Raw genomic sequence first — 18,244 nt, forward strand, 5'->3', positions numbered from 1 at the left:
TTAGCAGCTGTAGCACTTAACCACTATGCCACCAGGGTTTCTGTTAGAATCATAGTTGGGAAAAAGGAGAAGAGTTTGTACACAACTAGCTGTTGCAGTCTGCATAGGATGGCATCAGGCCCTATGTCTGTGGAGAGAAACTGGAAGGAAAAGATATCCAGCTGGGAGACAAACAGGAGGGAAAAGCAAGCAGGTCTGACGGGTGAAACAAAAATGGATCGGAAAGCAAGATACAGGTCACAGCAGTGGGCAGTGGGGAGGACAGAGGTCCTGTGCATACAAGACTGGCAGAAAAGGGGGCAGATGAAGGTCAAGGGGAGGATGATTTTCAGTCCTTTTAATGCCTTTGTTGGTCACCTATAGGCTTTTGCCCCTGTGAGGCACCCCTATGAATATCTACCCTTGGGGTGAATTGGAGACCTGAGAGTGAACCCTTGTGAGTGCCCAGAAGGCAGTGAGGGTTAATGGCGGGACTGGAAAAGCAGGCGGTAATGAAAAATAGAGAGCTGACCTTCTTTCCTTTTCTTCACCCTCTCCCTGTGCCTTTCTTCTTTGTACTTTTATTGGACGTCTACATGGTGTTAAGCCTTGTTCTAGTCATTGAGTGTACAAAGTTGAATAAGACAGGAACCTTGCCCAGCCTCTCCAGGGATTTCAGACCTTTGACTTTCTGGGTGGTTCTCCTGGTTCATTTGGTAACTTTATCCTTAGAGGCCAAGGCTTCTCCCAGCTTGCTGTGTGAGAGGAACAAGAAACCTGATAAAGCACTGTTTTATACTGGATCCCCAGGCAAATGGGACAATTTGTATACCTTCTCCGTGGTAAGGTTATTTTCTTAAGACCTGTGAGTGGCTGGGAAAATCCCAGAGTATGACTTTAAAAAATAAAAGAAAAAAACTTCCATAATGGACAAACTACCTTTTTTTTTTTTTTTTTTTTTAGTAAAGCAAGTTGTAACTTTTTCCATGATAATCTGGATTGCTTCCCCCTCCTTCCCTCCTTTATCTCTCAGGTGTGGAAAGATCATCAGTAAGTCTTCTTCCTCCCAAGCGCTCTTCCTGTTGACCTGACACCATAGGTGTTACCCGGATGCTCTTATAATGTACATATAATCTGACCTTTTTTCTTATTCTTCATCTACCTGATACTGTGACTCAAAAATCAGAGTCTTAATCCTCCATTTAGAGTTCTGCAAAACAGACCGCTCTAAGGAGGCGTTTGTGATATATAGATCCTAACTAGACTGTATTAATGTCAGCTCCAGCTGAGAAAATGTTTGACATTAGCACAGACATTATTGAGCACCCATTATGGGCTGGGCAGTAAAAGGCGTTTCTTGCAGCCAGGGAGCCAACAATGCAGTAAGAGACAGATAGGAAAACAGATAATTTCAAAACACTAGAGTGAGTGGAGTTTGTGTTAGAGATAAGAACAAGGTGTTGTAGAAACAGAGGAGGGGAGCTAACGACTCTAGTGAGCTTTTTGGAACAGCTATAGTGTAGTTTTGTTGGCCTTGTTTGAGTTAATATATGTATTTGAGAGAAACAAAACTTTTTTTTTTTTTGTCTTTTGACAGGCTGCCCCTAAGTATTAAAGTAGTGCTGAATTAGAGCTTCTTCTCTCTCCTCGTTTGTTTCATACCTCATGATGTTTTTTCTGCCTTCATCTAGTCTCAGTCTCACCTTTTGGCCTTGTTAACAAATAAGGATTCTTTCATTTCCTTACTCATATAACCAGCTAGCTGAGCCAGTGAGTTAGAATTTAAACAAGGAGTATACGCTACCTTAATCTCCCGATCTCCTGTTGCTTGTAGAAGATGCAAGCAGTTGTTGTTAGTTGTAGAAGAGACAAGTAGAGACACACCATCACCACATTGTTGAATGAATGAGTGCTGACATAAGTTTAATGATGTGTACTTGCTGCCTTTCAGTTGATTAACTGGAAGTACTTTTGAAGCCATGTTTCCATGGACTTGATAACTGGTTCTCATTGTCAGCGTGGTTTACCATGTGCTCGTTTTTTTTTCTTCTGTGATATGTCTTTAGATTTAAGCTCTTACATTTACTTGAACTGAGAAGCATGGGGAACTTCGGTTATATAAAACAAAGAGATTTTGGACAAATTATTACATACTGGCATGGCTTACTATGAAATGTTACCTACTGTCCACTTAGTAATTTAGTATTAATAGGTAATATGTGAATATTAATAGGTAATATGTGAATTTTTTTTTATGTGAAATAGGGTTTTAAATAAAATTATATATTGGCGACAGCTAGTTCAATGATAGAGAGTTCTTAGGAACAAAAGCATTTTCTAGTCAGTCATCCTGAGAGTTTATTCTGGTTATTGTCCTCTCTCTTGGTAAGTGTAATACATTAATTTTAAAAGTAGAGCTAGTATTTCAAGCTTGTGGCATAATTGTTGGTGCTATTTAAGTAGTCATGCCTTACCACTGATGAAAATGAAACCAAGTATGTTGCTTTCTCTGAAGCACAGAGAGAGGGGGTTTTGCTGGGTGGAAATGGCCTTGAGATTGGTTAATTTTGCTGTTTCTCCACGCTGAAGGGAACCATGAATTGTTAACAAGAAGGCTCAATGTCAGAGAGAGAGGGAGGCAACTTGGGCTTAGGTCCCTCCCACTACTAAAGAAAGTGCAGCTGCGCGTTTTTAATATGCGCGGCAGGAGATTTCAGCAGCTTGATGATATATGGTGCATTAATGTTGAAAAGATAAACACATTTGGAGAGCACAGGAAGGGCCTTGTGTTTTTATGTTAGCAGAATGCTTCCTAATGAATAAGAATGTGCTGCTGGCTTCACAGAGCCATATGGCAGCTTTTCTAATTTTAGTTGGGTGCAGATGCATAATTCTCTCATTTTTACCTTCTAGAACCTTTGAGATGCTACATAACTTTTCCTGTAATATTTCATCTATAGTGCTTGGCCAGAAACTGCCTGTCATTGTTTCAGTGACTTCTTTGCTCTGCATGGGTCTCACTGCTGCTAGATTTGACAATCACTTCACCTGAAAGCATCCAGCTCCTGAATGCAAAAAAAGATGGAAATTGTGGATATATTCCTTTTTCTTTCCCATTAGAGTCTTAAAATTTGTTGTGGAGATGATTAGACTTGTGTTTGACGTCAGTCTACTGAAAAATTGATAGATTTCTGGGTGAGTGATTTTACTCATTTTGAAGCCATGGAATTAATTATAAAACCAGAGCAAAAGTATCAAGTTCCATCTTATTTAAAGATTCTCGACAGCACTGGGTTTTAATGCTTTAAATAACACAGCTTCAGTAAAAGCAGCTATCATCATACTCAACCAAACATAAAAATAACTTTTAAACTCTTAATTGCTTCACTTCTCAGGGATATCTCAGCATGGGCAATGCTAACAATTTCTATATATGTGTAAATAAGCTATGTATGGGTTTTCTTTTAGTTGGCACAGTTTTACAGAGTAACTTACATTTGTTTCAATTCTAACTTTTTAAAGATAGACTAATTTCCACAAGTTCTCCGCAGTCTCTTCAGATTAAAAAAAAGGTGACAATGTATAAACTCCTACAATAATGGCAGTATTACTCTTCCCCTATAATAGGCAGACATTTTACAGAATTTAGGCTTCTAAGTAATCAGCGGTGGTTGCCACTGCTCCTGGCAAGGTTCGAACAGGTCTGTGGCTGTCCCCTGAGCCATTACTACCATCCTTTCAAAGAGCTAGGACTCTGTTCTGGTAACTCTGTTCTGGTAGTGTTTTTTGGGAAGGCCCCTTGAGTTTATGTTCTCAGATCAGTTGCCTAATACACAGAAAAAACTTCCTAATATTATGAGATTTAGTAAGTTAACCACAAATCAGAAAATGGTACTTCAGAAGAACATGTAAAGGTGCTTTTTCAAAGCACCATTTCATAAGTTAAAAATAACTAGTTATATTCTTTTTTTAAGATAAATTACTTTTTTGCTTGAATCGCAGTTTCTGATCTGTTGCTGCTCTCACCAGAAAACTGGAATTTTACTTTCAAATTTATGCTTGGAGATGCCAGCGATAAAGAGCAATTTAATCCAGCTGCTTTAAAAAAAAATCTGCTTTTCCCTGTATTTTTAATTCACTTACACTCCTAGAGAGCAAATGCTTTCCTGTCGCTTTTCCTTTTGTTCTGAAAGAAAACATCAATAATAATTACTTATGGAAAAAAGAAGACATATAGAATATAATATTAATGATTTTCCCCCAGTTTGTGGTGTGACTCATCTTAACATGGTCCCTGATGAGATGGGGTTTTGTTCTTTGCTTTGAAACGTGAGATCTAATTAATTGGTATTGGATTTCTGGATTGCAGGCAAAGGGAGGTGGGAACCAGGAGGGATTACACCTCCAAACATGACCCAGTAGGGAAGGGACAGTCAGAGACAGATAATAGAGGCATCCTTGGACAGTCTCTCCAGTCTGGGTTTTGCATTTGTAAAACTGTGTAATTAAAAGATCGTAGCTATTTTGTGATTTTTTTTTTTAATCTTTTTTGGAGGTGAGGAAGAAAAATATAAAATCATTGTTTTCATTGTTATTCTCTTATATCATAGTCTTTATCTAAAAAGAATACAGTAATGGTTAAAATTCAGCAGGAAGAAATGAGTCAGGGCATGGAGGAGAAATCTTTTTCTGTGCTCTGAAAATTAAATTTTATCTCTTTCTCCAATTTAAAAATTCCATCTGTAATAATGAGACTTCATAAGGTTTTGATCATACAAAACTCTGGGACAAGCTTCCCACTACTGAGCTTACCGAAGGGTATTTTTGTAACAGAATGTATTTTGTTGGTTAATGGGAGCAAAATATAGAAGAGTAAATATAATCTGTGACCGCTGAGAAAGTTGCCTAATTTAAAATATTAAATAGTATGTTTTAGTATAGTAATGGTGTACTTATAGAAGTATAAATATATCTAAGGATTTAAGCTTATTTATATCTGGCGTAGAAAATAGTATACCCATTATTGAAATGCTCCATCAGGATACCAGTATATGTCCAGTTGGCATAATAGTATATCTCAAAGGACCACTTTTCTTTTTCCTGTACCCGCCCCCCCCCACATTCCTCCTTCTCCTTCCTCTTCTTCATCCTCTCCCTTCTCCTGCTCCTCTTCCTTCTGAAAACAACATTCTACTGAGGACCAAAGTAAATATTTCTGAATTCTTTGCCTTTTGCCTCTCATTTATTTACTCTGTGAGTAGTGAAAGTTTCCCGTTCTCTTAATATAGCATCTGTGTAAATATTGCAACGTTTTTACCAGTACTCTTGTGTTCATCTAGAGACTCATCTGGAGTTTTCTTTCAAATCATACCTTCCACTAATATATTTTGAAATTGATCTTGTCAGAAATGTTATTGTTTTTCATTTTTAGTCAGGGATTCCTAGAGTTCTAGCTTAGACAGACTTTTTGCCAATATCCCTTAACACTGCTTTTTAAGGCCAGTCAGGGATTTTCGGCCACACGTTCATTCCTACCTGTTACCTTGCTAGGCATTGCTTTTGTCATCCATTCTAGTATCTTGCAGAATCTAATTCAATTACAGTTTATGGTATATTTAATACTCTCAACTATGTCTAGCCATTTTTCTCTCTTTTTTGAACTTAAGGTTAGATTCCCCGCTGTTTTGCCCTGAGTTATTTTCATTAGGTTCATTTGAATTGTTTATACCTCCCAGCTGAAGCATAAGCTCTCAGGTGACCAGGATTGTGCACTCTGCTTCTGTTGTAGGCATGGCACCCATCACAGAGTCACAGAGACTCAGGCAGCTAAACTGACCCAAGCGTTGCTGTTTGATTTCCTCATGTCGACCCTTAGAAGGCCACAGTATTCTCTATTATTATTGATTTATTTTTGTATTGTGGTAAATATACATGTAATAAAACATTCACCATCTTAACATATTTTACATATACATTTCAGTTATATTAATTACTTCCATCATGTTGTTCAACCATCACCATTATCTGTTTACAAAATTTTCCATCAACTTGGACAGAGTTCAGTGTCCCTAAGCAATGATTCCTCCTCCCCTCCACACACACATCTGCCCCTGGTAACCATTAATAAATTTTGATCTCTATTGGTGCAGTGGTTAAAGCACTGGACTGCTAACCGAAAGGTCGGCAGTTTGAAACCACCAGCAGCTTCAAGGGAAAAAGATGTGGCAGTCTCCTTCCATAGAAATTTAGAGCCTTGGAAAGCCTGTGGGGTCGCTATGAATTGGAATCGACTTGATGACAGTGGGTTTGGTTTTTTGGTGCCTATTCTAGATATTTCATATAAGTAGGATCCATATGTTTGTTCTTTTGTGACTGACTTATTTCAGCATAATGGTTTCAGGGTTCATCCATGTTGTAGCATGTGTCAGGACTTCATTTATTTTTATGAATGAATAATATTCCATTCTTTGTAGCTACCGCATTTTGTTTATCCGTTTTTCTGTTAGTGGACATTTAGGTTGTTTCCACCTTTAGCCTACTGTGACTAGAGATGCGGTGAACATTGGTGTACAAGTATCTGTTTGTTTTCCTGCTTTTACTTCTCTTGGGTATATACCTAGGAGTGGAATTGCTGGGTCATATGGTAATTCTGTGTTTAACTTTTGGAGGAACCACCAGACTTTCCACAGTGGCTGTACCACTTTACAATTCCACGAGCAGTGGATAAGAGTCCCAGTGTCTCCACATGCTCGCCAACATCTGTTGTTTTCCATTTTTTTATTAGAGCCATCGTAGTGGGGATGAAGTGATATCTCATTGTGGTTTTGATTTGTATTTCCCTGATGACTAATGATGTTGAGCATCTTTTCATGTGCATGTTGGCCATTAGTATATCTTTGGTGAAATGTCTATTCAAGTTCTTTGCCCATTTTTTTGTTTGCCTTTTTTGTTGTTAAGTTATAGGAGTTCTTTTATATATTCTGGATATTAAAACATTATCCAATATATCACTCCCAAAAAACTATTTCCCAGTCTATAGGTTGTTGTCTTTGTTGATGAAGTCCTTTTTTTTTTTTTAATTGTCATTGTTGTTGAGACTGCACAGTAAGACACACACCAGTTTCTAGACGTACGATACAGTGACATTGGTTACGTTCTTCCAGTTGTGCAGCCGTTCTTACCCTCCTTTTCAGAGCTGTTCCTCCGTCATTAACATAAGCTCACTGCCCCCTAAGCTTCCTGTCTAATTTTTCGAGTTTCTATTGTGAATTTGATCCCATATATATTATTCTTAAAAGAGCATAATGCTCAAAGCAGACGTTTTCTACTAGTTAAGCTATACTATGAGTTGGAATCAACTCGACGGCACTGGGGTCTGGGTGGGATTGTTTGGTTTTAAGAAGACTTCAGGGGATTTTTTTTTTTTTTTAATAATTTTTATTGTGCTTTAAGTGAAAGTTTACAAATCAAGTCAGTCTGTCACATATAAGCTTATATACACCTTACTACGTACTCCCATTTACTCTCCCCCTAATGAGTCAACCCGCTCCCTTCTTCCAGTCTCTCCTTTCATGACCGTTTTTCCAGTTTCTAACCCTCTCTACCCTCCCATCTCCCCTCCAGACAGGAGATGCCAATACAGTCTCAAGTGTCCACCTGATACAAGTAGCTCACTCTTCATCAGCATCTCTCTCCAACCCATTGTCCAGTCCCTTCCATGTCTGATGAGTTGGCTTTGGGAATGGTTCCTGTCCTGGGCCAACAGAAGGTTTGGGGACCATGACTGCCGGGATTCCTCTAGTCTCAGTCAGACCATTAAGTCTGGTCTTTTTATGAGAATTTGGGGTCTGCATCCCACTGTTCTCCTGCTCCCTCAGGGGTTCTCTGTTGTGCTCCCTATCAGGGCAGTCATCGATTATGGCCGGGCACCATCTAGTTCTTCTGGTCTCAGGATGATGTAAGTCTCTAGTTCATGTGGCCCTTTCTGTCTTGGTCTCATAGTTAACATGTGACCCTGGTGTTCTTCATTCTCCTTTGATCCAGGTGGGTTGAGACCAATTGATGCATCTTTGATGGCCGCTTGTTAGCATTTAAGACCCCAGACACCACAGTTCAAAGTGGGATGCAGAATGTTTTCATAATGGAGTTTATTATGCCAATTGACTTAGAAGTCCTTCAGGGGATATTTTTGGTTTAAGGTTGAAAGGTTATCTCAGGGCAGTAGATTCACTGGTTCATAAAGTCCTTTGATGGACAAAAGTTTTTAATTTTGAAGAAGTCCAGTTTATCTATTTTCTCTTTTGTTGCTCATGTTTTTGGTGTCATATCTAAGAATCTGTTCTTAAAAACTAGGTTCCAAAGCATTATTCCTTATGTTTTTTTCTTAGAGCTTTATGGCTTTAGTTCTCACATTTAGATACTTGATGTATTAATCTTTGTATAGGGTGCGAGATATGGGTCCAACCTGATTCTTTTGCTCGTGGAGATCCAGCTGACCTGGCACCATCTGTTGAACAGACTCTTTTTTCCCCGTTGAATGGACTTAGCCTGCTTGTCAAAAATCAGTTGCATGGGTTTATTTCTGGACTCTCAATCCTATTATTTTAATCTATACATCTATCATTTCTCTTTTGCATTTTGTTAGCTGCTTCTGTTTCTCCTTTTAAAGATTTACCAGTTGAATATTATAAAGATTTTAAAAAGTCATGTTTTATTATTATTAATGATTTTTCAGCAATAAATATTGTTATCTAGGATTGCCTGCAGTGTCCAAACACTTTTATCAGATCTAAATCATCTCCTAATTTAGATTTTAGGTCCTTATCTCAGATTATATCTGACGTATAGATTCCTAAAAATAAAATACTGTGTAAATTTGACCCTGATTCTATATACCTTAATATAAAACTCCAAAATTCTTTGTTGGAGCATATTACTAGACCCCGACTTGAGGACTTAACAGGGTTTGGGGATTTGCCTGATTGAGTTTTCAAAGTTTGAGGTTTTTTTTAATTCCACAGAATATTAATACACGAAATTTGGAAACTTGGGGTCTGTAGAATGATGACCAGAGCCTCAATGTGTAAACATCTCACAGAGCGTAGCGATTGTCTTTAAAAGAATCAAATGGATTATTATCACAAACATCTTTGACCTAAAATACAGCATTATTATGAACCACAGAAAACAATAAGCTGTCACTATTGTGGTATCAGAATCTAATATGACAAATTGTTTTCTAGTGATCAACTGTAATTACAGTGTTGCCTTTGTGGTTACCAGCTGTTGCTTCATATCTCAGTCTCCCCATCGTTAATCTGAAGTGTGTTCTTTAAAATGCATGGAACCACCAGTTGTAACAGTGGCAGGATAGGAGAACTTGGACTCAGAGAGAGTATGAAAGCTAATAAGGCAAGGCAAGATGATTCGTTAGTTATGGCCAGGTTTCCTCAAGAAAACTTTTCTCCTAGTCTTGACCCCTGCCTGTCTGCTACTATTTTTCTCCCTGCACCCTGGAGGGCCAATGAGGCTAGAGGGGGACATCAGTTCCTCTTTGACCCATCCTTGACTCCACTTGTTCTTAAGTTGAAGTGGTGGGTCTTGCCTGTCAGTCAGCCAACAAATACCTGGTAAAAACCTACTCTGAAACAGGGAAAGTGCCAACCATTGAGTATTCAGACACAGTCCCCCCGTTCATGAGCCTTACTTTTTGGTGGACATAGTGTGCTATTTCATGGACTGTGATTCTCCTGGCAGGAGATGGGGAAGATGGGGATACCATCCTAGGAAGACGTGTCAGAATTGCATGCAAAGAAGGCCTTTTCGATCTGTGTGTTCCCACCGCAAATTCTGACAGACTCCTTTCTTCTTACACACACCATTCCAATTTCAGGGTCCCTGCTGCTGCTGGAAGATGTTACTGATGGGAGCATGTTCCTCCTGTGAGTAGTTAGGAGTTAGAGAAAAGGCCACGTGTCACTCATTCTATGAGTGTCAGCACAAGTGTTCCTGCACATTGAGTGCCACACACTAAAGACCAAAAAAAAAAAAAAGGAAGACTGTAGTAGGACCACATAAATACGTAGTATCTATCACTTGGTTTTTAAGATGTGATGTTAATAATGACCTTTGGGTCCCTAGACCTGAGGCACGCAGGGACCTTCACACTGCAAAGCTGTTCAGAGAGGCACGTGAGCCCTGTCCACATCCAGGTAGGCCCCAGGCAGGACGGCCTGGCAGTCCACAGCATGGGAGCCAAGGGTGGCAGAACATGGACACTGATGCATACCAGGAACATCCAGTACAGGGAAATAGGGAAATGTCCTCTGAGAATGAGATGAAGCAGCAGGGACCTGTCTATGAACTCCAGAAAAACCCAAACCCATTGCTGTTGAGTCAGTTCTGACTCAGAGTAGAACTGTCCGATAGGATTTCCAAGATGCGGCTGGAGGATTTGAACTGCCGACCTTTTGGTTTACAGCTGTAGCTCTTAACAACTGCACCACAAGGATTCTGTCTGTGGACTAGTGGGTAGGAAAATGAACAGAAACTGAAAAGAAACCTACAGACCCTTTCAGTAAAGTGGCAAAAAAGAGAGTATCCTCAGTTGCATTTTTTTTGGCAATGGAAAAGATTCTAGGAAAATGGGAGGGGAGTCATATGCTATAATTGTCTGAGCCAATCCTGTGTGGCCCGGTAAGGACTGGCTGAGAAATTGGGGTGAGGCGCAGCCTGCAGGTATGGCAAGCATTAACGGACCCAATTATGAAGAGCTAGAGAAGGCAGGAAAAAAAACAAAATGAAGTGAGAACTAACAAATACGTCGACTCATGATACTGAGTTAGAACGTCTACCAACAAGTCATATCACTATGTATAAAAAATGTATAGGTGGTCACAATTATTCAGGTCTAAGGAGGTGAATCAGGAATGTAGTGCTTATTGAAGGAGATACAATTGCTTATAATAAGCTCTTCAGAGAAATTGCTACATTTGGAACTCCTTAAGAAAGAACTGACAGCACAGATACAGTAATATTAAGTTGTATTTATATACCACTTTATAGAAAAGTGTGTTTTACATATTATTACACACGGTCTTGACACACAGTCTATGATAAGGAAACCAAGGCCTTAAAAAGTTGATGTGGCTGACTCTGAGCCATACTTTTACCAAGTGGCAGAGCTTGGATTTGAACTGCAGGCCCTCTTCCCCTTCCCAGTGATAAATATACATCATGCAAGCTCTCTAGAATGGCAGTATTTGGAGAACCCATGTAATTCCTAATTATTTCCTAGGTTCTCTCTTAGCTACAAATTAGGCTTTACAGATTTTCAAAATGCTATGTAAAATCTTTTTTACCAAAAGAAAAAAAATGTGTGTGTGTATACGCATACATACTAGGGTCGTGAAACTAGGTCTATTCTGAGTGCTAAATTGATGTACTGTTTTCTTTTTTTGCATTTAATTACATTGATAACATGCAGTGTAAACAAGGATATAATTTATTCAGGTATATATAATTGGCACATTGTTTTTTGCATTGATTTCTAGCAAGTTGTTGATATGTATGTGTTAAACTTTGAACTTCTTTTGGTATCCTTCAAATAACTAGTTTATACATATTATGCTAAATGTGTATATGTAAATAAATATATGCTGAATATGCGTCTATTTCTACTGCAGGTTTTTCACAAAATAGTCCCATTCTATGATGGAATATCTTCCCCAGCATCATGGCTCTGAAAGCTTCCTTGCACATTTCCAGTCCAGGAGCACATATTATGCACTGTTTTGGGGGGTACTGGGCCAAAGGGCAGCCATTAAAATTCTCTGGGTGTCTGATAGGGTGCCACTTCTCTCTGCCTTAAATCATTAAGCATCTTGAAACAAGTCAGCAACTAAACCTTTCTGTCTACTTTGAATGTGCATAGAAATGGAACAGGTAAAAGAGTCAGACAGTCATTATAGAGTACCACATGTGAGCAGCCATGGCCCGTCAGGACTCCTTTTTATTTCTTCCTTAAATGCATACAGTTGTATGATCTCTGTGTACTCTACTAAGTGCTGAACAACAGGCCTTCTGTTACCCTAGTTTGGGGAATCCATTGAGTAGAAACTAACTGTGCCATGTTATATAGCAGTTTTGTAATCTAGAAAAAAGTGCCTGTAAGGGACTAGCATGAAACCATTAAACTCATTTCATCAGCTGCCTACAAGGGGATCTGAGCCACAGGTTCTTCAGATGAAAAGTTAATGTTCTGGCCCTCGCTTCCAGCAGCCTCTCCCACCCCTCATGCAATGGTAGCGGGGGTGTATTCTAACTTTTTTGTAGCCACATCTGACCCCACTAGAGATTTTTAAAAATCATTGCAATAAAAATGTTTCTGTGTCACCCTGTCCTTGAAATAACACTGCCATTTAATTCACCCTTAATGTCTGTTGCAGAGAAAGCAGCGGCTGCCAACATAGATGAAGTGCAGAAGTCAGATGTATCATCCACAGGGCAGAGTGTCATCGACAAGGATGCGCTGGGGCCTATGATGCTGGAGGTAGCACACCTTCATTTTGGTTCGGTATTTGAATATGTTATTGATAGTCACATTATTAAATTTAATTTTTAGGTAAATGAAATTTTAGGATAATCCACATTCGATTTTCATTCTTAAGGTTGAAGTACTGTTGACCTCATGAGCTTACTAGTATTTTAGCAGCATATTTCCTGTTTTCTGTCTATCCATCTATGGAGTTCTGGGTGGTGCAAACAGTTAAACACTGGGCTACTAAATGAAAGGTTGGTGGTCTACCCAGAAGCACCTCAGAAGAAAAGCCTGGCAATTTATTTCCAGAAGATCAGAGCCATTGAAAACCCTATGAGCACAGTTTTAGTCTGACACACATGGCGTCGCCATGAGTCAGAATCAACTTGATAGCAGCTGATTTTGTTTTGTTTTAATCTATCTATCCATTATCTATCTATCTGTATATAAATGTTCCTACTCCTGCTTCCAGTGTATGTGTGTATGTTTGTGTATATATGTGTGGTGTGTGCATGTGTAATATTTTAATATTAACAATATAAGATTAAATTAAACTGCATTAGAATATAAACTGGCAGGCTGCAACTGCCAGTTGAGCGTCCATTTTAGAAAACCATGTTTACAAGTGTTACTAAATTCTGTGCTGATTCAAAATTAGTTTGACATGTTACCAGAATTCTTAAATTTTACATATTCGTTATATAGATGGCTTGTATACCCAGGTCCACATTTGAGGACCAGAGATTAGGTTGATGCTTTTTTTTAGTGCTACTTCAAACTAGTTTATATATGTGATCAAGATAAAAATTAAAATAATGGGCATAAGGAACTTTTTAGATAAGGATCATAAGTATAAGGGTTGGTCTTAACTGCTTGTTCTTTAATACTTTTAAGAAGTTTTATGACCAGACTACTGCCTAGAATTTGTAAAGCCCAGCTTTCCTATTTTATTAACCAGTACAGTATTAAATACCAAGTGCTTTGCTGTACCTGTTCCAAAATTAAAACTGAAGATAAAAAAAATAGTGAATATACAGCAAGAAGCAGTAGAGCCCTGAGACATAAATTTATGTCAGTTCTCAGGATAATTTACTTTGCTGGTGATATGATGAGGTTGAAAAGTACCACATGGCCAAAAGCTCTGCAGTGTCCTTGTTGGAGAATTGGTTCGCTTGTTGCAACAACCACAGAGACATAAGAAATCAGAATTTTTAAAACAGTGATCAACCAATAGTTTCTCAACCTTATTACCCCTCTTTTTTTCAGTCAGTGCGTAAGGTGACTTTTATTTTTAGACAATGTAGTTCTTTGAAGATCTGCCACATGATTCGAGGAGGGTGAGGCACAGAAAGGAACCCTGGTGGCACAGTGGTTGAGCGTTCAACTACTAACCAAAAGGTCAGCAATTCAAGCCCACCAGCCACTCTGTGGGGCGGTTCTACTCTGACCTGTAGGGTCACTATGCGTTGGAATTGACTCGACAGCAACAGATTTGATTTTTAATGGATGAGGCACAGAAAGCACTGACCCGGTCTTTGAATTAACAAATGACAAAATTCATTCCTTGGATATCTCAGAGCTAGCCAGTGACAGGGCTTGGACTGGACCTTATGGCCAAAAGGCTTTTAATGACCCTGTGTTTGCCCTTGCTTATCTTCTCTTAAATCACTGGCTTGAAAACATCCAACTACAATTTCCAGGGAAAGAGCAAAAATTCAGAAACTGATTTTTCATAGTCAACAAAGGCAGTAGAAGCCAGAGAGTGCCATTTCCTGCTTGGTTCTTAGAAGCAAATAATGAAAACTCTAACTAGATGAACTCTTTAGAATTACATGAAAGACAGTAGATAATGTCCTTTGGAAAAATTCTGAATTACAGACAGAAAATTAATTTGAAAATTATGGTAATTAAATTATTACATTTGGGAAATTTCCATATATCGGTGTTTCATTGCTATATCTGGGGGAAAAAATTAGAGTAGGGTGGAAATTTCCTGAGAAGATTTTTGAGGCTTCTAAAATGAAATGCTTGGAGCAACCACAAGGCTGTGACTCAGGCACTTTAAGAATGAGTTCATTAATTGTAGAGATCAAATTGCTAGATCAGTGGATCTTATCTCAGAAAATCAAGCCAACCTTTTTGTGATTTCAGAATAATCTTCTTGAGAATTCAGTGCATTGAGCAAGTACCTCTGTGGCAGGATATTAGAGCGGTAATGCTTGCATTTAGTGATTTATGATTTGAATTTAAATCTTTAACCCTGTTACATGTAATAATTTAAACAAAGAAAAACTTGTTCTTGTTGAGCTATTCCTAGGCATAGATGCACACTCATGCTTGCATCATAGCATAGTGGTTGCTAGGCAACGAAACCAAGTGTCAGCTTTTTTCATCAGAGCATATCATACTGAGCTTTAAAAAAAACACAAACAGCATTATGAGATAAAACAGCTTCATCTTTGAGTTTTATTATGCCACAAATCAATTTATTTACCATGGTACAAAGCAGTAGGAAGCAACATGTACTTTCAGAAGTGAACTATGGGTAATATGATTATGAAAATCTCTGTCAAATGTGTATCTAAAGCAGTGAGTTTAAAGAGGATACTTGGTACATAACTAATCACTGGCTTACTTCCTGCCTCCCCCCACCCATGCCAGACACCTGTGTGAACATACACACACTCAAACAAGGAAGATTTCTCAAGGGTTAGTGTCAGTATGTGGCCATTACCTATAGTTTGCTTTACCCTGGGTATATTGTTTATACCATTGAGAAAACCTGACTGAGTATTTAAGAACAACTTAAAACTAAGTGGTATGATTTTTTTTTTTTTTTTTAAAGCGATCCCCTGTTGCTTTGTGGTCAGTTCTAATTTGAGAGAGCACTTAGTTTTGTGATGAGAATAGAATCAAAGATGGAAGGTGTTCAAAGATAGCCCACAAAGTTGGAGCCTGTTAAAAACTTCAGGGGAAAACAAATTAGGGGGAAAGTAAACACTTTATGCCCCATCCGTACCCATTGCTGTGTAGGTACGTACATGCAGCATTCATATTAGAATAATAACTACAGTGAAGAAACTGTGTGGTGTAAACTGGCTAGGCCAGGTGACCCTGGCTCTAGGTATGACTTACCAGTATCTAGCCTTTTCTAGTCCTGATCACCCACCTGATCCCTAAACCAGCACTCTGACAAGCAAAGATCAAAAGGGGAGAGGAGGGACAACTAAGAAAAACCCACTGAACCCCCAGCCTTTTTATCCCTAATGTGAATGTGATTAGAAAATGGAGGTGGGTGTATAAATTGGAGTAGAACCCTCTGCGACATAGTAATCAAAAGCATGAGCTTCGGGGTCAAGGGCACCTGGATTCAAATTCCAGTTCTGCCACTTACTAGTTGTGAGATCTAAGCAAATTACTTAACCTCTGTGAGCCTCAATTTCCTCCTCTGTAAACTGGGAAAGATAAAGTATGCCTTCCCAGGGTTGTTCAAAGGAAAATGAGACAATGTGTTCAAGGTATGGCATACATGCTCAACACCTATTGTTTTTATCTTTATTTCCTAAAATTATCCTAGATTCTTCATCTTCTCCCAATCTAGATTGAAATGGCAGGAAAGAGTGATGCTGTGAGCCCATTACAGGAAAAGTACTCCTAATCTAGGGGATCGAGGAACCTGCGTTTTAACAGCTTGAAAAACAAATAATATGGAAGGGCACAACTGGCTGACTTTCCAGTTCTCACAGTTATAAGCCAAAACCTCTGGCCCCTTTTTTGGTGTCAGGACCCAAACAAACCCAGTGCCGTTGAGTCGATTCCGACTCATAGTGACCCTATAGGACAGAGTAGAACTGCCCCATAGAGTTTCCAAGGAGCGCCTGGCAGATTCGAACTGCTGACCCTTTGGTTAGGAGCCGTAGCACTTAACCACTAAGCCACCAGGGTTTCCGGTGTCAGGACACGCTGGCCTTAATCTAAGCTGAAGCCTGAGGTCCCCATAAAGACTATTGTGCTATGGTGAGGTATACTTCCCAGACCCCTTTTCCATATACGCTAAACAAAAAAGGATTCGTGTTTCTTTGAAGGTCTGAGATCACCTGTGATTCTTTTCATTTAAATTCTGGCAGCTTTTTTTTTTTTTTTTTTTAAGGTAGTCAAATTTTCTGTTTTTTGTCTGGGCATTTGTCCTGAAACTGAGGATAAATTATCATTGACCCCCTTCCTTCCGTTATATAACACGAAAAACTGTAGAACAAAATTACTTTGTACTAGGTTGATAATGTGAAAGTTGATTTTGGCCATATGGAGTACATCAGTCTCATTTTGAAAATTTGAAAATACAGATAAATGCCTGTACACTGGCACTTGGCAATAATCTGCCGATAAGTTAACAGAGGCAGTGTTTGTCATTTAGTTTGTGACAAGAAGCCCTGATCTAGGCTCTCTCCCCCTTACTGAGATGGAATAGTCTTTATTTCACCAAAACAAAATGTGTTAATTGTTTCTGAGAACTATGAGAGAGATCTCTTTTCTATCCAAGTGTGAATTGTGTGTTTCCCTTAAAAGGATCATATCCTTCACAATTGCACATGACTTTAGGAGCATCCTTTCTAACAGTTTGTTCTTTTTCCCTTAGGCCCTTGATGGGTTCTTCTTTGTAGTGAACCTGGAAGGCAACGTGGTGTTTGTTTCAGAGAATGTGACACAGTACCTAAGGTATAACCAAGAAGAGCTGATGAACAAAAGTGTATATAGCATCCTTCATGTTGGGGACCACAATGAATTTGTCAAAAACCTGCTGCCAAAGCCTATAGGTAAATGTTGTCTTCTGAGTCTGCCTCCTTGCACCCCTCCCCCTCCCCCGTACACACACATTGTTTTGTTGGAGGTAGGTAAACTAGAACTATATTATATTATGTTAGTCGGGGAAAAGAGTAACTGAACAGTTTTTTAGGATTTAGTATTAAGAATTTCAGATTAGAAGTCATGGGAAAAAAAGACATCTTCAGATGTTGATCCTGAATGATCATTTTGATTCTATGTTTAGAGTAAATGAAAATACAAATAATTCAAGTGGAAAGTGCTCACGTGGCAGCAGTTTTCATGGTATTTTTGTGTTAAGTAGGTGCCAGATTGCCTCCCACCCTATCCAATGCCAGCTGACTCTTTTTGTCCATTTTCTCTATGACCACCTAAAAAGTAGAGGGTATGAGAAGTCTGAGATTTGACTCAGTTCGAGTCCTGCACGTGTGAAGAGTGTGTATGTGGGTTTATACAAGTTAAAATGTTAAGGAACAAGTGCTGTATAGAGGTGTTCAGATGCTATTAGCCCCAGTGCCCTCAGTGGGCGCTTTCATTTCTCCTGCAGCTCTGCAGTTAACCACCTTCAGGTGCTGCCTCCTTACCCGCTCTGCCTGTGTCAAATTTCCTGACTTCTTCACCTTATTTTGAAGATGTTGTCCGAAAGTGTGTGTGATTATTAAGGGCCATGTTTTGAAGTGGGTGATTCACAGCGTGGGCCCACTGCAGTTGCTGCCCTTCAGTATTGTTCCCACTTATTAAGTAGTTCTTTTTTTAATATTCTCACTTAAACTGATGATGCTAAGAATGTCTTCACAGATAAAAAGAAGTGCATATTTTAGTACAGAATAAGGTCAAGTTCTGAATTAGCAGATTCTTATTCTTTTCCTTAAAACTGTTTGTATAGCTGGTCTTATTGTTTCCACA

General features: G+C 38.9%; 1 protein-coding gene across 11 annotated transcripts in view; it reads left to right on the forward strand.

Annotated features, from left to right (window-relative positions):
- Positions 1-18,244, forward strand: part of NCOA2 (nuclear receptor coactivator 2) — a 319,160-nt gene that overhangs the window by 243,207 nt on the left and 57,709 nt on the right. For all 11 annotated transcript variants that reach the window (XM_049853545.1, XM_049853541.1, XM_049853548.1 and 8 more), the window contains 2 exons: positions 12,426-12,529; positions 17,154-17,331. In XM_049853545.1, the coding sequence (XP_049709502.1) occupies positions 12,426-12,529; positions 17,154-17,331 (282 nt within the window). The remainder of the gene's footprint in view (positions 1-12,425; positions 12,530-17,153; positions 17,332-18,244) is intronic.

The sequence above is a fragment of the Elephas maximus genome, chromosome 15 (genome assembly GCF_024166365.1).
Source record: "Elephas maximus indicus isolate mEleMax1 chromosome 15, mEleMax1 primary haplotype, whole genome shotgun sequence".
Lineage (NCBI taxonomy): Eukaryota > Metazoa > Chordata > Mammalia > Proboscidea > Elephantidae > Elephas > Elephas maximus.